The sequence below is a fragment of the Vicugna pacos genome, chromosome 17, assembly GCF_048564905.1.
Source record: "Vicugna pacos chromosome 17, VicPac4, whole genome shotgun sequence".
Lineage (NCBI taxonomy): Eukaryota > Metazoa > Chordata > Mammalia > Artiodactyla > Camelidae > Vicugna > Vicugna pacos.
The window spans coordinates 44,235,588-44,254,174 of NC_133003.1; the positions used below are offsets into that span (position 1 = coordinate 44,235,588).

An 18,587-nucleotide genomic window follows, 5' to 3' on the forward strand; every position below is an offset into this window, starting at 1 on the left:
TGTATATATTTATATTTATATATGATTTGTTTATCCATTCACCCACCGATGAACACTTAGTTTGTTTCTGATCATAGCTATTGTAAATAATTCTGTAATGAACATGAGGATACAGTTATCTTTTTGTGTTAGTGTTTTAGTTTTTTTCAGGTAAATACCCAGAAATGGAATGGCTGGATCATATAGAAGTTCTATTTTTAATTTACTGAAGAACCTCCACAATGTTTTCCATAGTGGCTACACTGATTAACATTTCTACCAGCCGTGCACAAGGGTCCCCTTTTCTCCACAGCCTCACCAATGCTGGTTGTTTGTTGTCTTCTTAATAATAGCCATTCTAACAGATGTGAAATAATATCTCATTGTGGTTTTGATTTGCACCTTCCTGATGATTAATGATGCTGAGCATCTTTTCCTGTGCCTGTTGACCATGTGTATGTCTTGTTTGGAAAAATGTCTGTTCAGATCTTCTGCCTAATTTTTAATCATATATATGATTAAATCATATATCTGAAAAATCATATATATATATATATATATATATATAACACCTTATCAGATATATGATTAGCAACTATTTTCTCCACTCAGTAGCTTGCCTTTTTATTTTAATGATGGTTTCATTCACTGTGCAGAAGTTTTTTTTAGTTTGATATAGTCCCACTTGCTTATTTTTGCTTTTGCTTTTGGTCTCAGATTCAAAAACTCATCTCCAAGACCCATGTCAGAGAGCCTACTGCCTATTTTTCCTTCTAGGAGTTTTATGCTTTCAGGTCTTACATTCAAATCATTGGTCCATTCTGAGCTAACTTTTGTATATGGTGCAAGATAGTGGTCCAGTTTCATTCTTCTGCCTGTGGCTGTCCAGTTTACCCAACATCATTTACTGAATTATTATTCTTCCCTTATTGTATGTTGCTGGCTCCTTCTTGGTAAGTTAACTAACCATATACGTGTAGGTTCACATCTGGGCTGTCTATTCTGTCTATTAATATGTCTGTGTCTATGCCAGTACCATGCTCTTTTAAGTACTGCAGCTTTGTAGTATAGTTTGAAATTAGTGCGTATGATGCCGTCAGCTTTCTTCCTTTTTGATATCTTTAAAATGGAGAAACAAGACAAGTGATCTGTTGGGTAATTTTCAGCTTTAACTACACAGTTTTCCTGCTTTGATGTCTGCATTATTCTTGCATTATGTTCCTCCTGCTCTTTCCTTATTGCCATAGACAAGTAAAAATTTAGTATTGTACATAGTGCTATTTGCTGTGAAGAAAAATAATATCATTTTTAGAGAATTTTCCCCCTTCAAGAGGCTCAGCTTTTAGCTCAGTGTGATCTTACTGATGGACAAGCCAAGACTCTTTAGCTGACCTTCACGCTTCAGAGCTCAGGGCTATTTTACGAAAGCCACGTGTTGAACTGATGTTACAATCCTTAGCACAATCCGTCTGAGACTCTTCTTTGCAACTATGGTTTGTTTCTTTATCTGCAGCAATGGAAATCATTATAGTGTCATATTACTATTACAATTCGGGAAACTTATTACAACTTTAATTCAGCATTTTGTTGTTTGCTGTTGTTTGATGTTACTTAATGAATTTCCCCCAAACTGAAGGAACACAGTTAATAGTCTTTATATTATACTTACTGTTTCTTGAATTGAAATGGTTGCATTAGTTCAGGGTTTCCCAACCTAGGTTTTGTGACCTATTAGTAGATGTTTTAGAAAAACAGTGTGTGTGTAGCAGGGATGGGAGGCGGTTCTACATCAAATAAGTTTGTATGATTTAAATACTCTCTAAGGTATTTGACAAACATTGACATGTTAAAAAAAAATATCTTGCAAGTCCTGAAAGAAGAAACTTTAAAATCTGTTAAACTGTATTTAATCCAGTGCTTCTCAAAGTCATTTGGTCATGTAACCTTTTTAAATTTGGCATAGATTGCAGGTAGAGGGCTTCTATTAACAGGAAATTAATACTCCAAGGACCACAATTTAGGAATATGGAGAATATGTTGAAGGCTGTTTGCATCTCCTACTAAAGCACTAAGTCACAAAAGCAGTGAAACCAAAATAACTTACCTTTAAATAGATCAAACGCATGTTCATTGAGTTTTACTTGTATTTTTACTTTAAAAATGAGTAAGTTTGAATGATTCACATGTGCTTATGACTCAATGCTCTCACATAACTTCATCCTCACCAAATACTTAAATCACATTTATTATTATCTGCATTTGATGGATTAAGAAGTTGAAAGTGAGAGTGTTGAAACGGGCTTTTTTGTGGAATACAGGTGGTCTTCTGGTCTTTTTTTCTTTTAACTCCAACTAGAAAAATAACAAAGTGGGTCTTTTTCTCTGACATCGATGGTCCATACAACTTTCTATTTACTAAAGTAGCCTTCTACAAAATTGAGAAAGCCTTGGAACACAAGCCACTAGCAACAGTTTTGAGAAATGTCTTCAGGAAGGAAAAAGTATATGTATGTATATACACAGTTCTATGTATTAGATTAGAACTCTCCTTGGAGAGATGTGGGTTGATTAATATTGTGGTGGTAAATTACTTTCTAACTTTCACCATGTGACTTTGGATGTGTTAATTTATTCTTAAAACTCTCTTATAGCTAACTAGGGGATAGGCAGTGCTCTCCTCATTATTCATATGAGACCACGGAGACACTCAGAGATTATCTGGCGTCCCTGAAACTCACATACCAAGTTGAGAGAGGAATACATTGTGCTAGGCTGTTTGTTAAATCCCGTTTTTATGGGAAAACGGCTGTATCAGGTTGTACTTCTTCATGACCTGTTATAGGGGTCTTTCCTCCACCGGATTTTAGTTTCTTGAGGGAGTAAACAGCTTGCTGGGAAGCTCTTATTGACACTGAGTATCCTCTTGACATCAGCATGGGGTTACTTATAATTACATGCACGTGCGTAAATAAAATAATTAGCTATTCTCATATAAACATAATTATATCTCCCTAAAATAATGCATGTGGAAATGTTATAATCTAGTGACAAAGGGAAAGCAGTCTGCATGACCCTTCCTTTGTGTATAAACAGTAGATTATTAAGGCAGAATGTTTCCTGTCGCACACTCAGTTATTGAGGTCAATTACAACTGAGGACTCAGTGATGTATTCAACAACAAAATGCCTTTTTCAGTAATTAGTATTCTCTGTACAAAGCTGAAGTGACCTTTCTGCCATTTTTCAAGGACACTCCATGTGTTTAGAATTTAGCCCAGGATCATATTAAAGAGCAGCGTGCAAGGACACAGCCACCTAGTTCTGAAACCCCAGGCTCCCTTTGAATGTGGTTGCTTCCCCTCCCCTACCAGAATAACTTTTGAAGATAAAACAGGGCATGTTGGCTAATCAGTGCCAGTGGCTAGTGTATCACTTCTCCAGCTTTGTACAAATCTGGAGATCACACTTTAAAGAGAGAAATCATGGAATGCCTGGAGCAAAAGAAGTTTGATTTCCTTGGAGCACGATTGTTCACTCCGGCAAATAATTTAAACTTGTTCTCATTTGGGCTTCTTTTCTGGAACTGAAACCGCTTGGGCTAACGTGCTCATTCACAAAACATCCACCTAATTCTTAAGAAAAATTCGAACTTTCAAAGGAACATATGCAGGTATGACTGCCTGTTACACTTACCCCACTGGCATTCTGGGATCAGTAAGTATTTGCCAAAAGGTTGCTTTTTGGTCACTGCTTTATATTCACTCCCTTACAGATGCAATAATTTTTTCAGCTAATTTTTCTTAAATACAGATTTATGTTTATGGTACCAGCCAACCCATCAGTCATTATATGTTTAGGGAGTATTTGCTATACTATTAAACCACCATCTTGCTAAAATAATGGGAAAAGGGTTCAACCTCACAAGTGAGAAGAGAGTAAGAACTTGCATCAATAGTAAGAGGCATTGGGAGAAGACTGGATTGAGACCCAGGAATTATTCCATCTCTAACTAGGGCTGAGTTTAGATTAGCTACTGTGTTCCTCTGTGCCAAAGTTTCTTGGTTAATGAAAACTTTATAAAATGTATTAGAAACCACAAAGTACCATGCAACTGTGTGGCACTCTGATGCACTATTTTGATTATTATCTATAAAATGAAAGAAATGATCTGAATAGTTTCCAGAGGGGCTTCCAGCCTTAGTATATCAAGACTGTAGACTCACTGGGTCCGTAACTTGAGTGTCAGCTCTGTAAGTATTGCATGGTGCTTGGTGTGTGCTTAGCAAAACTATAAAAGCTTATTCCCTTGAGTTAAAGAGATCGGGCATCTCTTAATCAGCTATCAGCATACCTTCTAGTTCTGCAGAAAATCTTATTGACTGATGGAAGACTGATAAAATGCTTCAGGGGACTGTGATTACTTCCTATTGATATTTATTCGCCTAAAAAAAGATCACTGGATAGCCATATGAATTTTTAACTTGACCATTTCAGGAATACCGTAGAGTTCCAGTGCCAAAAGACACATTTGTCATGATGATTCCTTTTGCTTTCAGAGCTGAGCTATGCCTGGATTTTCAACGAATACCCTTCCTATCAGGATAATCGCCGCTTCGTATCTCAAGAGACTGGGAATCTGTATATTGCCAAAGTAGAAAAATCAGACGTTGGAAATTATACCTGTGTGGTTACAAATACGGTGACAAACCAGAAGGTCCTGGGGCCACCCACACCGCTGATACTGAGAAATGATGGTGAGTTTTCTAAGGGATTTTCCTAATTCTGCTTTTTGCGATCACAGGTTGTTTGGAAAGTTTTAATGTTATTGGCACACCCAGCCTGACCTTCTAATTTCAAGAAGTATAATGCTTTCTACATTTGGTACCTATATTTTCTACCTTTGTGTGAGAAATAAATCCATGAATCCATTTTGGAAGACTAATTAGAAATCTAATTGCTAATCTCAACAGGAATGGAATGTGGATTTAGGTGACTGTATGTAACAAAGGAATCTATTTCTTACTTCTTTTCACTTAAATTGTGTACACAAGCACAATGACATAGAAGGCTGAACAATCAGCTCATTAATCAGTTCTGTGTAATTTAATATTCAGTGTCCAGAAAGAAGTTTTAAATTATCCAAGTAACTTCTGGATGTATGATACTGAAGACATAGTTCCAAGCACAGTGAAATGCAGAAATATCAAGGTTTATTTGGGATAGAAGTGTTCATTTCCCATACTTTTAAGAGATTATTTCAAGACAATATGGGAATTTGACCTTAAATACTTAGATGGATGACATGACAATGTGGGGTAATTCATCATGTGCCTTTAAGGACAGTCTCACTGATTTGTATGCCAAATTCTAATAGCACCATGCCTTTTCCCACCATGAGTGTTTGTAGACCTACTGTGAGTCTTCATATGTATTCTGTTTCCTCTTCCTAAAATGCTCTTCCTTCCCTTGATCCCTTGACTGACTCATCTCAGTCCTTCCAGCTTCTTCAAATGTATCACTTTCTCCAGGAAGTCATCTCTGTCTGACCCCCTCCCCACAACTATGCTGAATCAGTTGCCTTCTCAAACCAACTCTGCGGAGGTCTGAGCATCCTTGCAGCGTAGACCAAACCGTGGGATGTTTGAGTAAATAATGTAGATTTCAATCATTCACTCATTTATTCATACATTTAACATATATTTATTTAACATTTGTTATGTGACAGTCACTACTCCAGGTGCCAGTGAACAAAAATAATACGACCCCTATCTCACTACACGTACATTCACCAAAGGACACGGGTTAAAACAAAGAAACAGAAACAAAACCCCAAATCCAATTATTTTAGATAGTAGTCAATAAACCAGTATGATGAAACAGAGCCTCTATGGGGTAGACTGACTGTCTACTTTAGACAACGGTGTCATGGAAAGCCTTTCTGAGGAAGTGACGTGAGCTGACATAGGAATGATAAGATATGTGTCCTGTGAAGATCAGGGGGAGGAGCATTCCAGGCTGAGTTAATGTCATATGCAAAGGCCCTGAGGCCTACAAAAAAAAGTCACTTGGCATATTTAGGGAGCAAAGAGAATGTGAGCCTTATTGGAGCCTAGTGACCAGGGTAGAGGGTGGTTTGAGTTGAGGTCAGAGACTGGATTTTATTTCAAGTGCAGTGAGAAGCCATGAGGGGATCTGATGTAAAAGAATTATGTATGTTTTCGAACCGATTGCTTAGCTACTGTGTGGAGAATGGATTTTTTAAAAAGTGAGAGGTTCAGAAGTAGAAGTCCAACCAAAAAAATGACGCGAATAATCATTTACAAAACAGAAGCAGACTCACAGACATAGAAAACAAGCTTATGGTTTCCAAAGAGAAAAGAGTGGTGAGTAGGTGTGCAGGGATAAATTAGGAGTTTGGGATTAGCAGATACAAACTACTATATATAAAATAGATAAACAACAAAACCCTACTGTAGAGCCCAGGGAACTATATTCAGTAGCTTGTAGTAACCTATAATGAAAAAGAATATAGATACATGTATGTATAAGAATCACTATGCTGTACACCTGAAACTCACACAACAGTGTAAATCAACTACACGTCAATCAAGAAAAAGACTGTTACAGTAATTCAGTTGGTAAATGAGGGCAGCTTGAGCTCTTGGATGCAGTGGAGAGGACAGAAGAGGATGAATTCAGGATAGAGTTTGCAGGTAGAGCTGCCAGAACTTGCTGATGCATTGAATGTGGGAGGTGATGGAAGAGACATTCAAGGATGACACATCATTTCTGGCACAGCAGCAGGATGTGTAAGATAGGCCGTTTACTGAGATGATTTTACCTAGCAGGTTTATAAGGGGGAAATTCAGAATATTATTTTAGTCATTATTTACAAAGCCAAAAGCATGAATTCTCCCTTGGCAACAGAAACACTTGTTTGTTCTGTGCGTCCTGGTCCATCTTTCTATCGTAATATTCATCAGGTGTATTGACATTTATCTGTCAGCTGGCCTTTCCCCACCCCACGGACGCTGACATACAGATCACAGTTTTCAAATGGCTTTGTGCAAAGACCCAGCACAGTGCCTGCCACTTGGCAAACGTTAAATGAATATGTTGCATTAAGCTGTGTTTTATTAAATAAAACTGAAAAATCTTATCAGTTTGAAGAGAAAGGTAAGCAAGGGATTAATTTTATCAAAAGCTTCCAGGGCTATCTCTCCAGACCTCAGGGTGAAGAAGCTCTTTCAAGAGACGTGTTCCAGTGGCATTTTGTACAGAATTATTTAAGAATGCCGCCTCCCTGGCCTCTGCCCATAATACACTTAGTCAAAATGTCTGTTCAGGGGTGTTATCCGTTTTGGTATATCAAGGAGCAAATATAATCAAATATTCACTTGGATGCACTAAGACACAGCCCTGGAGAAACATCACACAGAGTTGCTGCTTCAGAAAGAAGGAACAGAAATTCAGGAACACAAAAACTCCAGAGTCATCCTGCGCACCTCAAGTTGGCAACAACTCTGCCTTCTGCTTGGCTTTTAGATTCATCTCAGCTTGTCTAGTGTATCTTCATAGAGATGACAAATGTTTTTATTAGAATATTTTATCACAAAATTAGCAGACTGAGGATCTCATTCTTCAGCCATTAATGCTCATTCATTCCTAATTTCCATGAGCATTGCGTGGAAATTCATAATGTGTCTTTCCCATTTAGGCTGGAGTACATAAAATGGGTCCTCGAAACTGTATTCCTAAACACACAATAGATTATGTAATTAGCTCTCGTCTGGAGGTAAGAGGAAAGGGGAAATATAAATTAAGAAGAGCTTGCAAAATAAAGATGATATTCTTGTTAAAGTCTGTGCTGTAAGAGTAAAATCAATGGAATTACTCCACATGATCTGATATTTAGCGACTGTGTATTAGACCAATAAGTGCAAGGTGTATATAGAGTTTGTACAGTCATTTTGATCATTGAATCTCACTCAGAATTTCATATCCTCCTTCTGGCTCCAAAGTGTGAATAGTCAGGACGGTGGTGCTCGTTGCGTGAGCTGAACAAATTGCCACAACTGATCACTTCCCTCACTAAGTGCAGATGTAGCTTACAGAACTGATGTCCTCAGTGGTCAGATAATTTCTTGGACATTGCAGCTAAGCTGTTGTGGATTATGATTATTTCCAGCCACAAAGGTTACAGGGAGTCACCAAATGTAAATAGTGGACGTTGGCTCAGGTCCTGAGTGTGGTATGTCCCGTGTTGGCCCTGCTGGTCCTCTTTAGCTCTTTCCCCCGACACACTGCGGTTCTGCGAGAGCCTGGTACTTGCTGTTTCCTTTTCCCCAGCTCTTCACAAGGCTCAGTTCTTCCTGCATCTCAAGTCACGACTGAAACATAGGGCAGGGTGGTGCGGAGGCAAGCCAACTTCCCTGGGTGGAATCCGGCCCCACCGCTTATTAGCTGTGTGACTTGGACATCATGTAACCTCGTGGTGCTGTGTTCTCAGCAGCCAAGTGAGGATAACAGTGCCTACCTCAGAGGCTTACTCTGTGTGTTAAATTGTACGTAAAATACCTTCAACAGGGACGAAATAGAAGTGCGACATCAGTACCTTCCCCACCTAAGATATGCTCAACAAGTTACGTTTTAAAAAACCAGATCACCAAGTGGATGGATAGTCTTCTCCTTGTTTTGTAAAATGTATGTGGGCAACGACAGAGAAAGCTGGAATGCTGCTCTCCAAAATGCTGGCGGTGTTACACTTTAACGTGGTTAACTTTTATTGATAAAATGTCCAGTTCTTAATTTTTTAACCTTTCTGCTTCTCTGTTTTTTCAAGTTTTAGAAAACTGTTTGGTAAAAGGGACAGCCACAGATGACTGGAACTAGAAGGCACTTAGAGATCACCCAATTTTATATCTTATTCTTTAAGAAAAGAAGGGAACTGAGGACCAGAGAAGTTAGGATGGCGAGGGGGTCAAATGCTTGGTCCCCACTTACCATGCTATTTCTCTGAGGTTCAGAAAAGCTTTTTGGACCTCTAGATTCACATCCTTACGTTGTGATATTTGAGAATTTTATATTGGGAATTCTCCTAAATAAGCGTCTTTTATTTGTAGTGCTCGCCTCTGGGAAGTACTATAAAACTGAGAGACAAAAGTGAGAGAATTTCCTATCAGAGTTTATATTTATTTGCCTGGGTATTTTAACATTTGCCTTGAAACTGTGGTGTAACTCATCATGGGGGAATGTGCACCTGTTGCTGAGTACCGTGAAAGAGAACGATGTAACTGAGAAAAATCTATCATAATTATTTCCACCACGGGCACTGAAGCAGTCCATGGATCAGTGTTACCCCAGTTGCCAGTTATTAATAATGACGGACTTGCTTCATTATGTGCTTCCCACACAGATCACAAAGAATTATACCTAAATTTCCATAAACAAAGGAAACGGACCACCTGCACAGCACAACTGTGGGAGAAATCGTAGACTTAGGTGATAATCGTGATGGCTGTTTTTTTTCTGTCTTTAGCCGTTACCCCCGATTTGCTCTAAAATGGCTAAAGCAGAAGAGAATTCGCAGAAAATAGGACCGTCTTGGGAAAATGAGACCATGGTGTGAAGCTGTTTGTGTACTTTGTATTCACAGGTACATAATCGAGCGTGAAAATTTATCGTATGGCCTTTGCCTTTTTTCTGTGTTTTCCTTGAGCCTGCCTGGGGATTCGTTTGGCAGTTCTTTATTTTGCTTATTAGAACCAAGACAGATGTTGAACACTTGACAGCCAGTGTCTATCTGATGGGTCCTTGCTTTGGACATTGGTTGTTAAATAGTTTTGGATATTATCCCTAATTAGAACTCTAAATAGAGGAGCTACTAGGGAAACAGGAAACAAAGGATTTGTTCCACCTTAGAATTTCAAATTCTCTCTCTCTCTTTCCCTCCTCCATCCTCATATTTGTATACATTAAAAAGCGTATATGTATGTGATATACGTTTGTGTAAATATACATAGTTTTATATACACTAGATATATTGTCTTTGAAAGTTAAAATGCGAACTTCACTTTTTTGAATGCTTATTATACTTCAGTATAAATTTAAATTATTAAAAATGTACATTCTCAAATATAACCAAAATAACTGACCATATTTTTCTAAGTCCTGACCCATTTCCCCAAGTTTAACTTTGTTTAGCTATGAAAGCATTGAACAAGGTCAGCATCAAAGCACTTAATCTTCTCACCTTAAGTCAAGTTTTAAGCTCCTGGACAAGAGACCAGCTGAGAACCTTAGCATCCTGCAGTTTCAGAGCAGCCTGAGGTGGGACCAGATAGCTGTGCTCGACACAGGATTGAGAGTGTGTTACGGGTCAGTGCCAACCAGCTTCATCCTATTTGCTGTGGCGTCACCTGGGATGCAGTAAAAGGAGGGCAGAACTAAAAGTCAAGAAGGAAAAACATCATAGGATTCTGAGAAGTAGTCCCGGATCTACCGCTAAGTCACGTGAGACAAATCATGCTGTTTCCCTGGTCCTCAGTTTTCTTAGCTATAAAAATATGTGATTTACAATAAGTTATATTGGAGGGTCCTTCTAGTTGTCATCTAGGATTCCGGTCACAACTCTGTACCTTACTCCACTCCAACCTCAAAGTTTGCACACAGCACATAGTATCAAACACAACACAACACACAGATGCATTGGATCGGGTGTCTTCCTAGCACTACCACCCAATCCTAGTGCAAAACTAGGTGCATTCAGTCTTTCAGGCCATAATGGACCATTCTGTGATCCTTTGCCTCTGTGGCCATTAGATATCCTAGTGGTTCAGAATACTACATTCCTCTCAACATTCCAAACACTAAAAAATGTAAAAGGGAAAAGTAGAATATTCTAGAATATTCTGGATTATCAATGCAGTATAATGTATTCTCCATTATGATACTACCACCTGTTCATAGTAAACTTTCCCAATATTGCCCCAAACTGGGTTAGATCCTTCAAGTGAGTGTTAACATTAACCACCATGTGTCTTCCTGAACAGATCAGTTTCAGTTAGAGGCCACTTAATTAACCTTGCCATCAGATTAAAAACCCAGTCATGAAAGGGATCTCTTTTTTACTGTAAACTTGATCTACAACTGTTTTTTGATGACTTAGCCTTTAGACTACCTAGGATGAAGCTTCTGCCTGGCAACAGGCAGAGATAATGCCCTTGACTTGAGCATAATTTTATGTTTCTTAAGATCCATAGTTTATACCAAAACACATTGCTTTATTTTTCTCTCACCTCTAATTACAACTTTTGTGTGATTTTGTCCCAGCAATCATGTTTAATTCCCTAACAACATCACATTTGAGGATCTGTGGGCGTACAACATGTTTTATGAAGAGAACATCTAAATGACTGAAGGATGTGAGATGTTTTGCTAAACTGCCATAGCTAATCTGATTTAATAGTGTCTTAATGGTCCGGATATTTTGAAGACTTGACAAGCTTAGGAACTTGGCAGTCAGCTTTAGACCTCTAGCATAGTCAGATCCATTTCAGGTCCAGGGGGGCCAAAGGTCTTGGATGGTCATTTAGGTAATCAGTAAGGAAGCATCTGTTAAGTATCCATTGTGTGTAGTACACTATAAAATAAAAAGATGTGATCTCAGCCCTCAGGGGCCTTCGGTCTTAGAGAACTCCAAATTAGTGAAGGGTCTAAAGTTTCGTTCTTCTTGGAATTATTGAATTGAGTTTCAGAAAACATATTTACAGACAGAGGGCTTTGAAATAAAAGAGGGCAGCAGAGGTGTCCAGACTAGAATAGAGATGTCTTGGGCATTCATTTGATTATACATTTAATCAACCCATGTTCATTGAGTGGCTCTTGTTATATTTGTCACTAGGGATGCGAAAGTCTTTCTGTGTCCTCACAAGTAGTAGTCTAGCTGAGGAGCTGAATTGTAATCTGAGGCAGGAGTGAATCCAAATTGGGGAGGATGAAGAATGAAAGCAGATTTATTTAAGCTTCAGTTGTGCTAAGAGCTACCAAGGAGCAGTGAAGGTCCTTGAGATTGTGAGTGGAATCACAGCTTGTGTGTAAGGAAACCTAGCCCAGGCTTGGGAATCAGCCCCAACTTCCATAAAGAGTTGGCCAATCTAACAGAGAGGATAAGAATTCTAGGCAGTGGATACAGTGTCTGTTTAAACCAGGAGTTGGCAAACTCCCTCCTGAAAGCTCAAGCTTGCTGGTAACCTGCTTTTCTAAATAAAGTTTAACATTTTTCTCCATAAAAATGTGGGATATTCTTGGTTAATTCCCAGAGTCTGTGTAATTTTTGTTGCTATTGTAAATGGTGTTTTATTTTAATCTCATTCTCTATTTGACTTCTATGTGATTCAGCATTTGGCAAGCTTGCTGAAATCTTGTCAGTTCTGTAGTTTGTTCATTCTCTCGACTCTCTCAAACTATGCTATCTTCCCCATTTTCTCCAAGCCAGGGGTTAGCCTGCTAGGGAGCCAACAACAGCTCGCCACCATTTTTGTAAATAAAGTTTTATTGGAACATAGCCATGCTCCATTGTTTACATATTGTCTGTGTATGCTTTTCATCTACAGTGGCAGAGTTGAATCAGAGACTGTATGGTCCCAAAACCTAAGTAAAATCCTTGCTGTCTGTCTCTTTGCAGAAAATAACTTTGCCAGTCTCTGACAACATGATAATATCTTTAAATATCAGGCGACTGTCCCTCAAGGTTTGTTCTTTGTGGCTCCAAAGACTTGAACTGGGACCAACATGTACAAATTAAAGGGAGAGATTGTTTAGTTCAATACAATATACAGAACTTTTTAGTTAGACGAACATAAAGGTACTTACTCTAAAAAAGACAAAAGTTGGTTTTCTTTTTCTTGAAAGATGATGATCTTGTAATGAATTACCCAACCTGGAAACTATTAGCCGATTACCTCAGGACTTCACGGAAGCCAGGAGTGTTCCAGGCAAGCACAGATAAATGGTTACTCTACCTTTATGGGAGAGGGCCTTCTGGGATAGCTCAGGTTATCTCTGCACTTTAACTACTGAGAAGGAAGGAAAAAGATGTAGGTTTGGGGTTTCTTTTCACCTCCTACAGGTTTCTGCAGTCACATTAAAACCCCAAGTGGAGGAAGTGATGTACAACCTTCAGTTTCCTTCGTCCTCCTTCCCAGCCCCAGGGAGGTCCTTGTTTGGACAGTCGTTGCCTCAAACTCTTTGGGAATTCACTGATTAGAGGGTTGGTAGTGGTGGAGGAGATCCAATGGACAACCCCCCAGACCCCACATCTCCTTCAACTCAGGGCAAAATGAACCTTTTTTTAAGAGGGTAAAATGGTGAACTCAGCCAAAGAAATGTATGTGACTAACTGGATATTTCCAAATATTTTTAGATAAGTGGAATCTACATCATATGAATTATTCCTCAAGAAAAGTCAATGTGGGAACTTGTTCATAAGACAATTTTTGCAATTTTTTTCTTCAGTCAAAAATCCCACTCTGTGGAAGTTGGTTGCAGTCCCTTCTGTGGTTTAATTTAGCAAGTGCAGATTCCAGCTAAGGCAGGTGTTGGCAAAACCTTATGGCACAAAACTCTGCAGGCTGGCCTCCTGCCAAGACAGCGCTCTGCAAATGATAGTTAAACAAGCATGGTGCGTAGCAGATTTCTCTTTTATATTCTGTAATTTGGCAATGAGTTTGTTGCATTCTAGCTCTTACAGACATCAGCATTGGCCTTAATAATTTTTCAGGTTTTGAAAGGGGAACCGTCATTACCACAGTCATCTACAGAATCCAGGCTCTTGATTGGCGCTGTCCCTGGTGGGACCCTATTACTGGTAGCCTTCCAGTGACTCTGATGTCTGTTAATGTGAGATACAACTTCTAGCTTTGGCTTCACACCTCACAGTTACTTCGGGGAAGTTCTCAAAGTGCATCATTCCCTGGACCAGCAGTGTTAGCATCACCTGGGAGCTTGTTAGAAATACAAATTCTCAGGCTCCATCTCAACTTACTAAACCAGAAACTCAAGCCCTCCAGGTGACTTAAAGTTTGCCAACACTGGTTTAAACTATATGTTATAAATATAAATTTCTAACATGTCTTCCTTGGGAAATAAACGCTTCCGGCTATTCCATAAACAATTAATTGTTGCCTGCACACGTTGCATTGCTATATGATGCACTGAAGAGGGGAAACTACAAATGTCATGAAGATAGCGATCAGGTCTGGGTACTGCATGCCATGCCCGCATTGCTTGGTAAAGTGCGCGGCTGTGGTCGGTGTTAAGCGAATAGGTGTTGAATGCATTGGGGTGTAAACATGACTAAGCCCCTGACTCCCGGAGGCTTTGACATTTGAAATTTCAAGTGATGGGACTTGCACCGTTGTTGTGGTGGCGCTGTCACTCCAAAGAGGAGGAAACCTCGACAGTGTATTTTAATGAATTAAGACTTTTTTCACCTTATATTTAAAATGCAAGATGTAGGTGTTTCTATTTAGAACTGAAAGCAAGAGTTTTCCCTGTGGGCAAAGTATATATTGCACAGGAGAAAGGGAATATCGCTGAGACTATATTTCCTGGTTGATCCTGACTATTATGAGATGCAGTCTTTACTTCTGCTTTACCTTGGTTGTGTAGACACACCTAGGCTTTTGTATCTCCCCACGTTTCTAAATAGTTTGAAGATGGAGAAAGGGTTCTGGAACAACTCCATCAATGGCCTCACTCTTTTTGCCTAATTATTTCTGTAAATCACCAGAGCAGCTGTAGACCAATTAAGTTCAAAAGTGTGCAGGTGGTCAGAGGAATGACTTGAAAAAATGCACTCCTGTTTTACGGGGCCTTTCGTTTCTTAAAAAATAAAAAAGGCAACAGCTTTTAAAATTTAATGTAGAAAAATAAAGGCTAAAATCGTTTAAAAATCAAAGAGATCGTCAAATAAAAATGTAGCCTGTGCCAGATGTAACCAAATTACATAGAACAGTTCACAGGCATTCCAAAAAATATTCACAATGTGTTTGAAGAAAATGGCTTCCTTCGTTTTTTTTAATGACCGAAATCCTAGGACAACCTTTTTATACAATAAAAATCCTTTAAACTTCAGTGAAAACCATGCCATCCCATTTCTCATCCATATCTTTGTGTCCTGTAAATACTGCCATAAATACAGGTCTATCTGCATCATAACTGATAACTGTTACTCAGTTCTTATGACCATAAATGTAGATCACTGTGTCCACCCAGAAGTCACTTCATATGACCGTGTAAATAACCCACACGGCTCATTTCAGGAGAAACCTGATCTCAAGTGAGTGGACTCAGACAAAAAGCCAAGATGATACTTAAAGCACAACCTTCATGCCTGGGAAGATGTGCATGTTTGATTTCATGGTTGTCATGTGGCACAGTATAAAGGGCCACATTTCTGTATCTTTTCCTTCCTTTCACAAATGCCTACCTATGGAAATTTTTTCTGTATGCCTAGTACCGAGCTAGGATTTGTGAGGAACAGAAGAAAGCAGAAGTACTTCCATTTCTCAAGGAAGAGAAGGTACAACAGAGGAGATGGCAAGGTTGCAAACAGCTATAAAGATGATAGAAAACAGTGATGCCGCGTGAGTGCCCAGAGCCTTATTTGTAAAATGTTTTACAGCACTTTTTTACTGAGCACCTGTTAAGTTCAGAGACAGAGATAAAAGGTAGCATGAAAAAGACAGACGTATTGTTTGGCATCATGGGTTTTTACCATCTAGATGGAAGACGGAATAAATACATGATCTACCCAGGAGAATTATGAATTGTGGTAATTAGCATAAAGGAAAGAACATATTAATACCAAATAACAGCAGGAACCCATTTTAGACAAGATGATCAGAAAACACTTCTCAGAGGGGACATCATTTGCGCCAAGACCTGAAGCCAGAGAAGAGTCATCCACGTAGAGGTCATAGGGAATGAAAGAGAATGGAAACACATCCACATAAGCGCTGGCGTGCGAATGTTCACAGAAACATGATTCATGATATCCCAAAGAGGAAGCAGCCTACGTGCCCATCAGCTGGCACTGGGGGTTGGATTGTGTGCCCCCCAAAAATACGTTGAAGTCTAACTACCCCAACTCCGGACCTTAGAATATGGCCATATTTGGAAAGAACAGGTTCAGATCAGGTCGTATTGGAGTGGGTTGGATCTTTTATCCAATAAGACCGATGTCCTTATAAGAAGACAGTGGAAGACACGGGGAGAGAAAGTCATGTGATGACATGGATAGAGATTGGAGTGACACAGCCTCAAGTCAAGGAACACCAAGACAGATGGCCACTACTGGAAGCTAAGAGGAGGCAAGGAACAATTCTGTCCAAAGTCTCAGAGCACAGCCCTGTCGACACCTTTGTTTATGACTTCTAGCCTTCAGAATTGTGAGAGAATAAATTCATTTTGCTTTAAGCCAGTTAGTTTATGTCTCTTTCTAACAGCATTCCTGGGACACTCCTAGAGCCAGTGAATGAATGGATGACTAAAATGGTGTCCTCCATCCAGTGGAATACTATTCAGCAATGAACAAACACTACCAGTAGAGACCACGGCATGGAGGAACCGTGATCGCACTATGCCAAGTGAAAGAAGCCGGATGCAAAAGATCGCACAGTGTATGATTTCATTTATATGGAATGTCCAGAAAGGGCAAATCTCTAGAGATAGAAAGCAGATTAGTGGTTGCCTGGGGCGGGGACTGGGAATTAACTGTAAGTGGGCATGAGGGGTCTTATTTGGGTGATGGAAATGTTCCAAAATGGTTCTGGTGATGGTTAGCAACTCAGTAAATTTACTAAAAATCATTGCATGTTTTTTTAAAAGAAGTCATGGGAAACAGTGAGAACTGAGGCAAAAGAGGTTTGATAGTTTCTGGTCATTAAAAGGATAGAGAGGAGGGGAAGAGAGGTAAGGGGTTCAGGATGCTGGAGGAGTGGACTTTGAGTCAGGGCCTTACTAGGACAGAAACCCAGTGTATATGGAAGGTTTCTAGGACGAGGAGGTGGGAGGGAGCCTGATCACGGCTGCGACCCCCCTTTCCCGTTGTATTTTAACCTTATCATCTCATCTCCCTTCTACACATGATACACTGTGATGGAGACTGTCTTGATTTCCTTTCTCTCACGGCAGTTGTTTTTCTAATTAACACCGCTCTGGGAGTGCACAGCCACACACAGCACTGAAAGGTGTTAACTTGTTCCTAAGCTTGGAGTCATACTACTGATATTTATGGGATGATGAGTCAATGGTACAAGCGGTTTGTTAGCAAGTTCAGCAGCTGTGTGTGAATGCCGGCGTTAGCAAGCACTGCCTCTTTATGGTCCAGCTTTGTGGCAAATGCTCAGGGGGAGGAAAACCCAAATTGGGTGCAAGAGAATGCAGAGATTGGCCAAAAAGGGAGGAATGGTTTTGAATATGAAGGTGTCAAATATGGATTTTGTGTATCTGAATTTAGTTTTGGAGGGTTATTCATTGCTGTGGTGAGAGGCCAGAGTAAAATATGAGGAGGGGGAGTCAGGGACTAGAGTTGCAACCTTGAACACAAGTCTGTTGTGAGACTAAAGACAAACTGTTTAACCTCTTTGAGACTGCAGACTTGCTTGTAAAAAGAAGGGATGGACTGGAACTGTGGTTTTAATTTTGGGGCGGTTAAAGTCCTTTTGAGAATAGGTTGCTAGGCATGGGTCCTCTGCAGAAAAGTATGCATCCGTGAATGACAAGATTAGGATTGCTGAACCAGATTATCTCAAAGATGCCTCCAAAATCCAACCCACCCTGTTAGTCTCTGAAAGGAAAAAACAAACAACAATGTTCAACTTTGTACTTTCTTTTTGGGAAGGGGGTTGCATTTTTTTTTAACTGAAGTATAGTCAGCTTACAATGTTGTGTCAATTTCTGGTGTACAGCATACTATTTCAGTCATGCATATACATACATATATTCATTCTCATATTCTTTTTCATTATAGGTTACTACCAGGTATTGAATATAGTTCCCTGTGCTATACAGGAGAAACTTGTTGTTTATTTTATATAGTAGTTGGTATCTGCAAATCTCGAACTCCCAATTTATCCCTTCCTATCCCTCCCCCCACTGGAAACCACAAGTTTCCTTTCTGCATCTGCGAGTCTGTATCTGTTTTGTAAATATGTTCATTTGTGTCTTTTTTTTAAGATGCCACATGTAAGTGATATCATATGGTATTTTTCTTTCTCTTTCTGGCTTACTTCACTTAGAACGATGATCTGCAGGTACATCCATTGTTGCTGCAAATGGCATTATTTTGTTCTTTTTTATGGCTCAGTAGCATTCCATTGTATAAATATACTACCACTTCTTTATCCAGTCATCTGTCAATGGAATTTAGGTTGTTTCCATGTCTTGGCTTTTGTATATAGTGCCACTATGAACATTGGGGTACATGTATCTTTTCGAATTAGAGTTCCCTCCAGATATATGCTCAAGAGTGGGATTGCTGGATCATAGTGTACAACTTTGCACTTTTGACAACATACATCCCAGCCAACTTAGCTAGACTATTAC

General features: G+C 39.4%; 1 protein-coding gene across 4 annotated transcripts in view; it reads left to right on the top strand.

The window, feature by feature from the left end:
• The window catches only part of CNTN4 (contactin 4), an 809,034-nt gene that overhangs the window by 635,859 nt on the left and 154,588 nt on the right, over positions 1–18,587 (top strand). For all 4 annotated transcript variants that reach the window (XM_072941737.1, XM_072941736.1, XM_072941738.1 and 1 more), the window contains one exon: positions 4,535–4,732. In XM_072941737.1, coding sequence (XP_072797838.1) covers positions 4,535–4,732 — 198 coding nt within the window. The remainder of the gene's footprint in view (positions 1–4,534; positions 4,733–18,587) is intronic.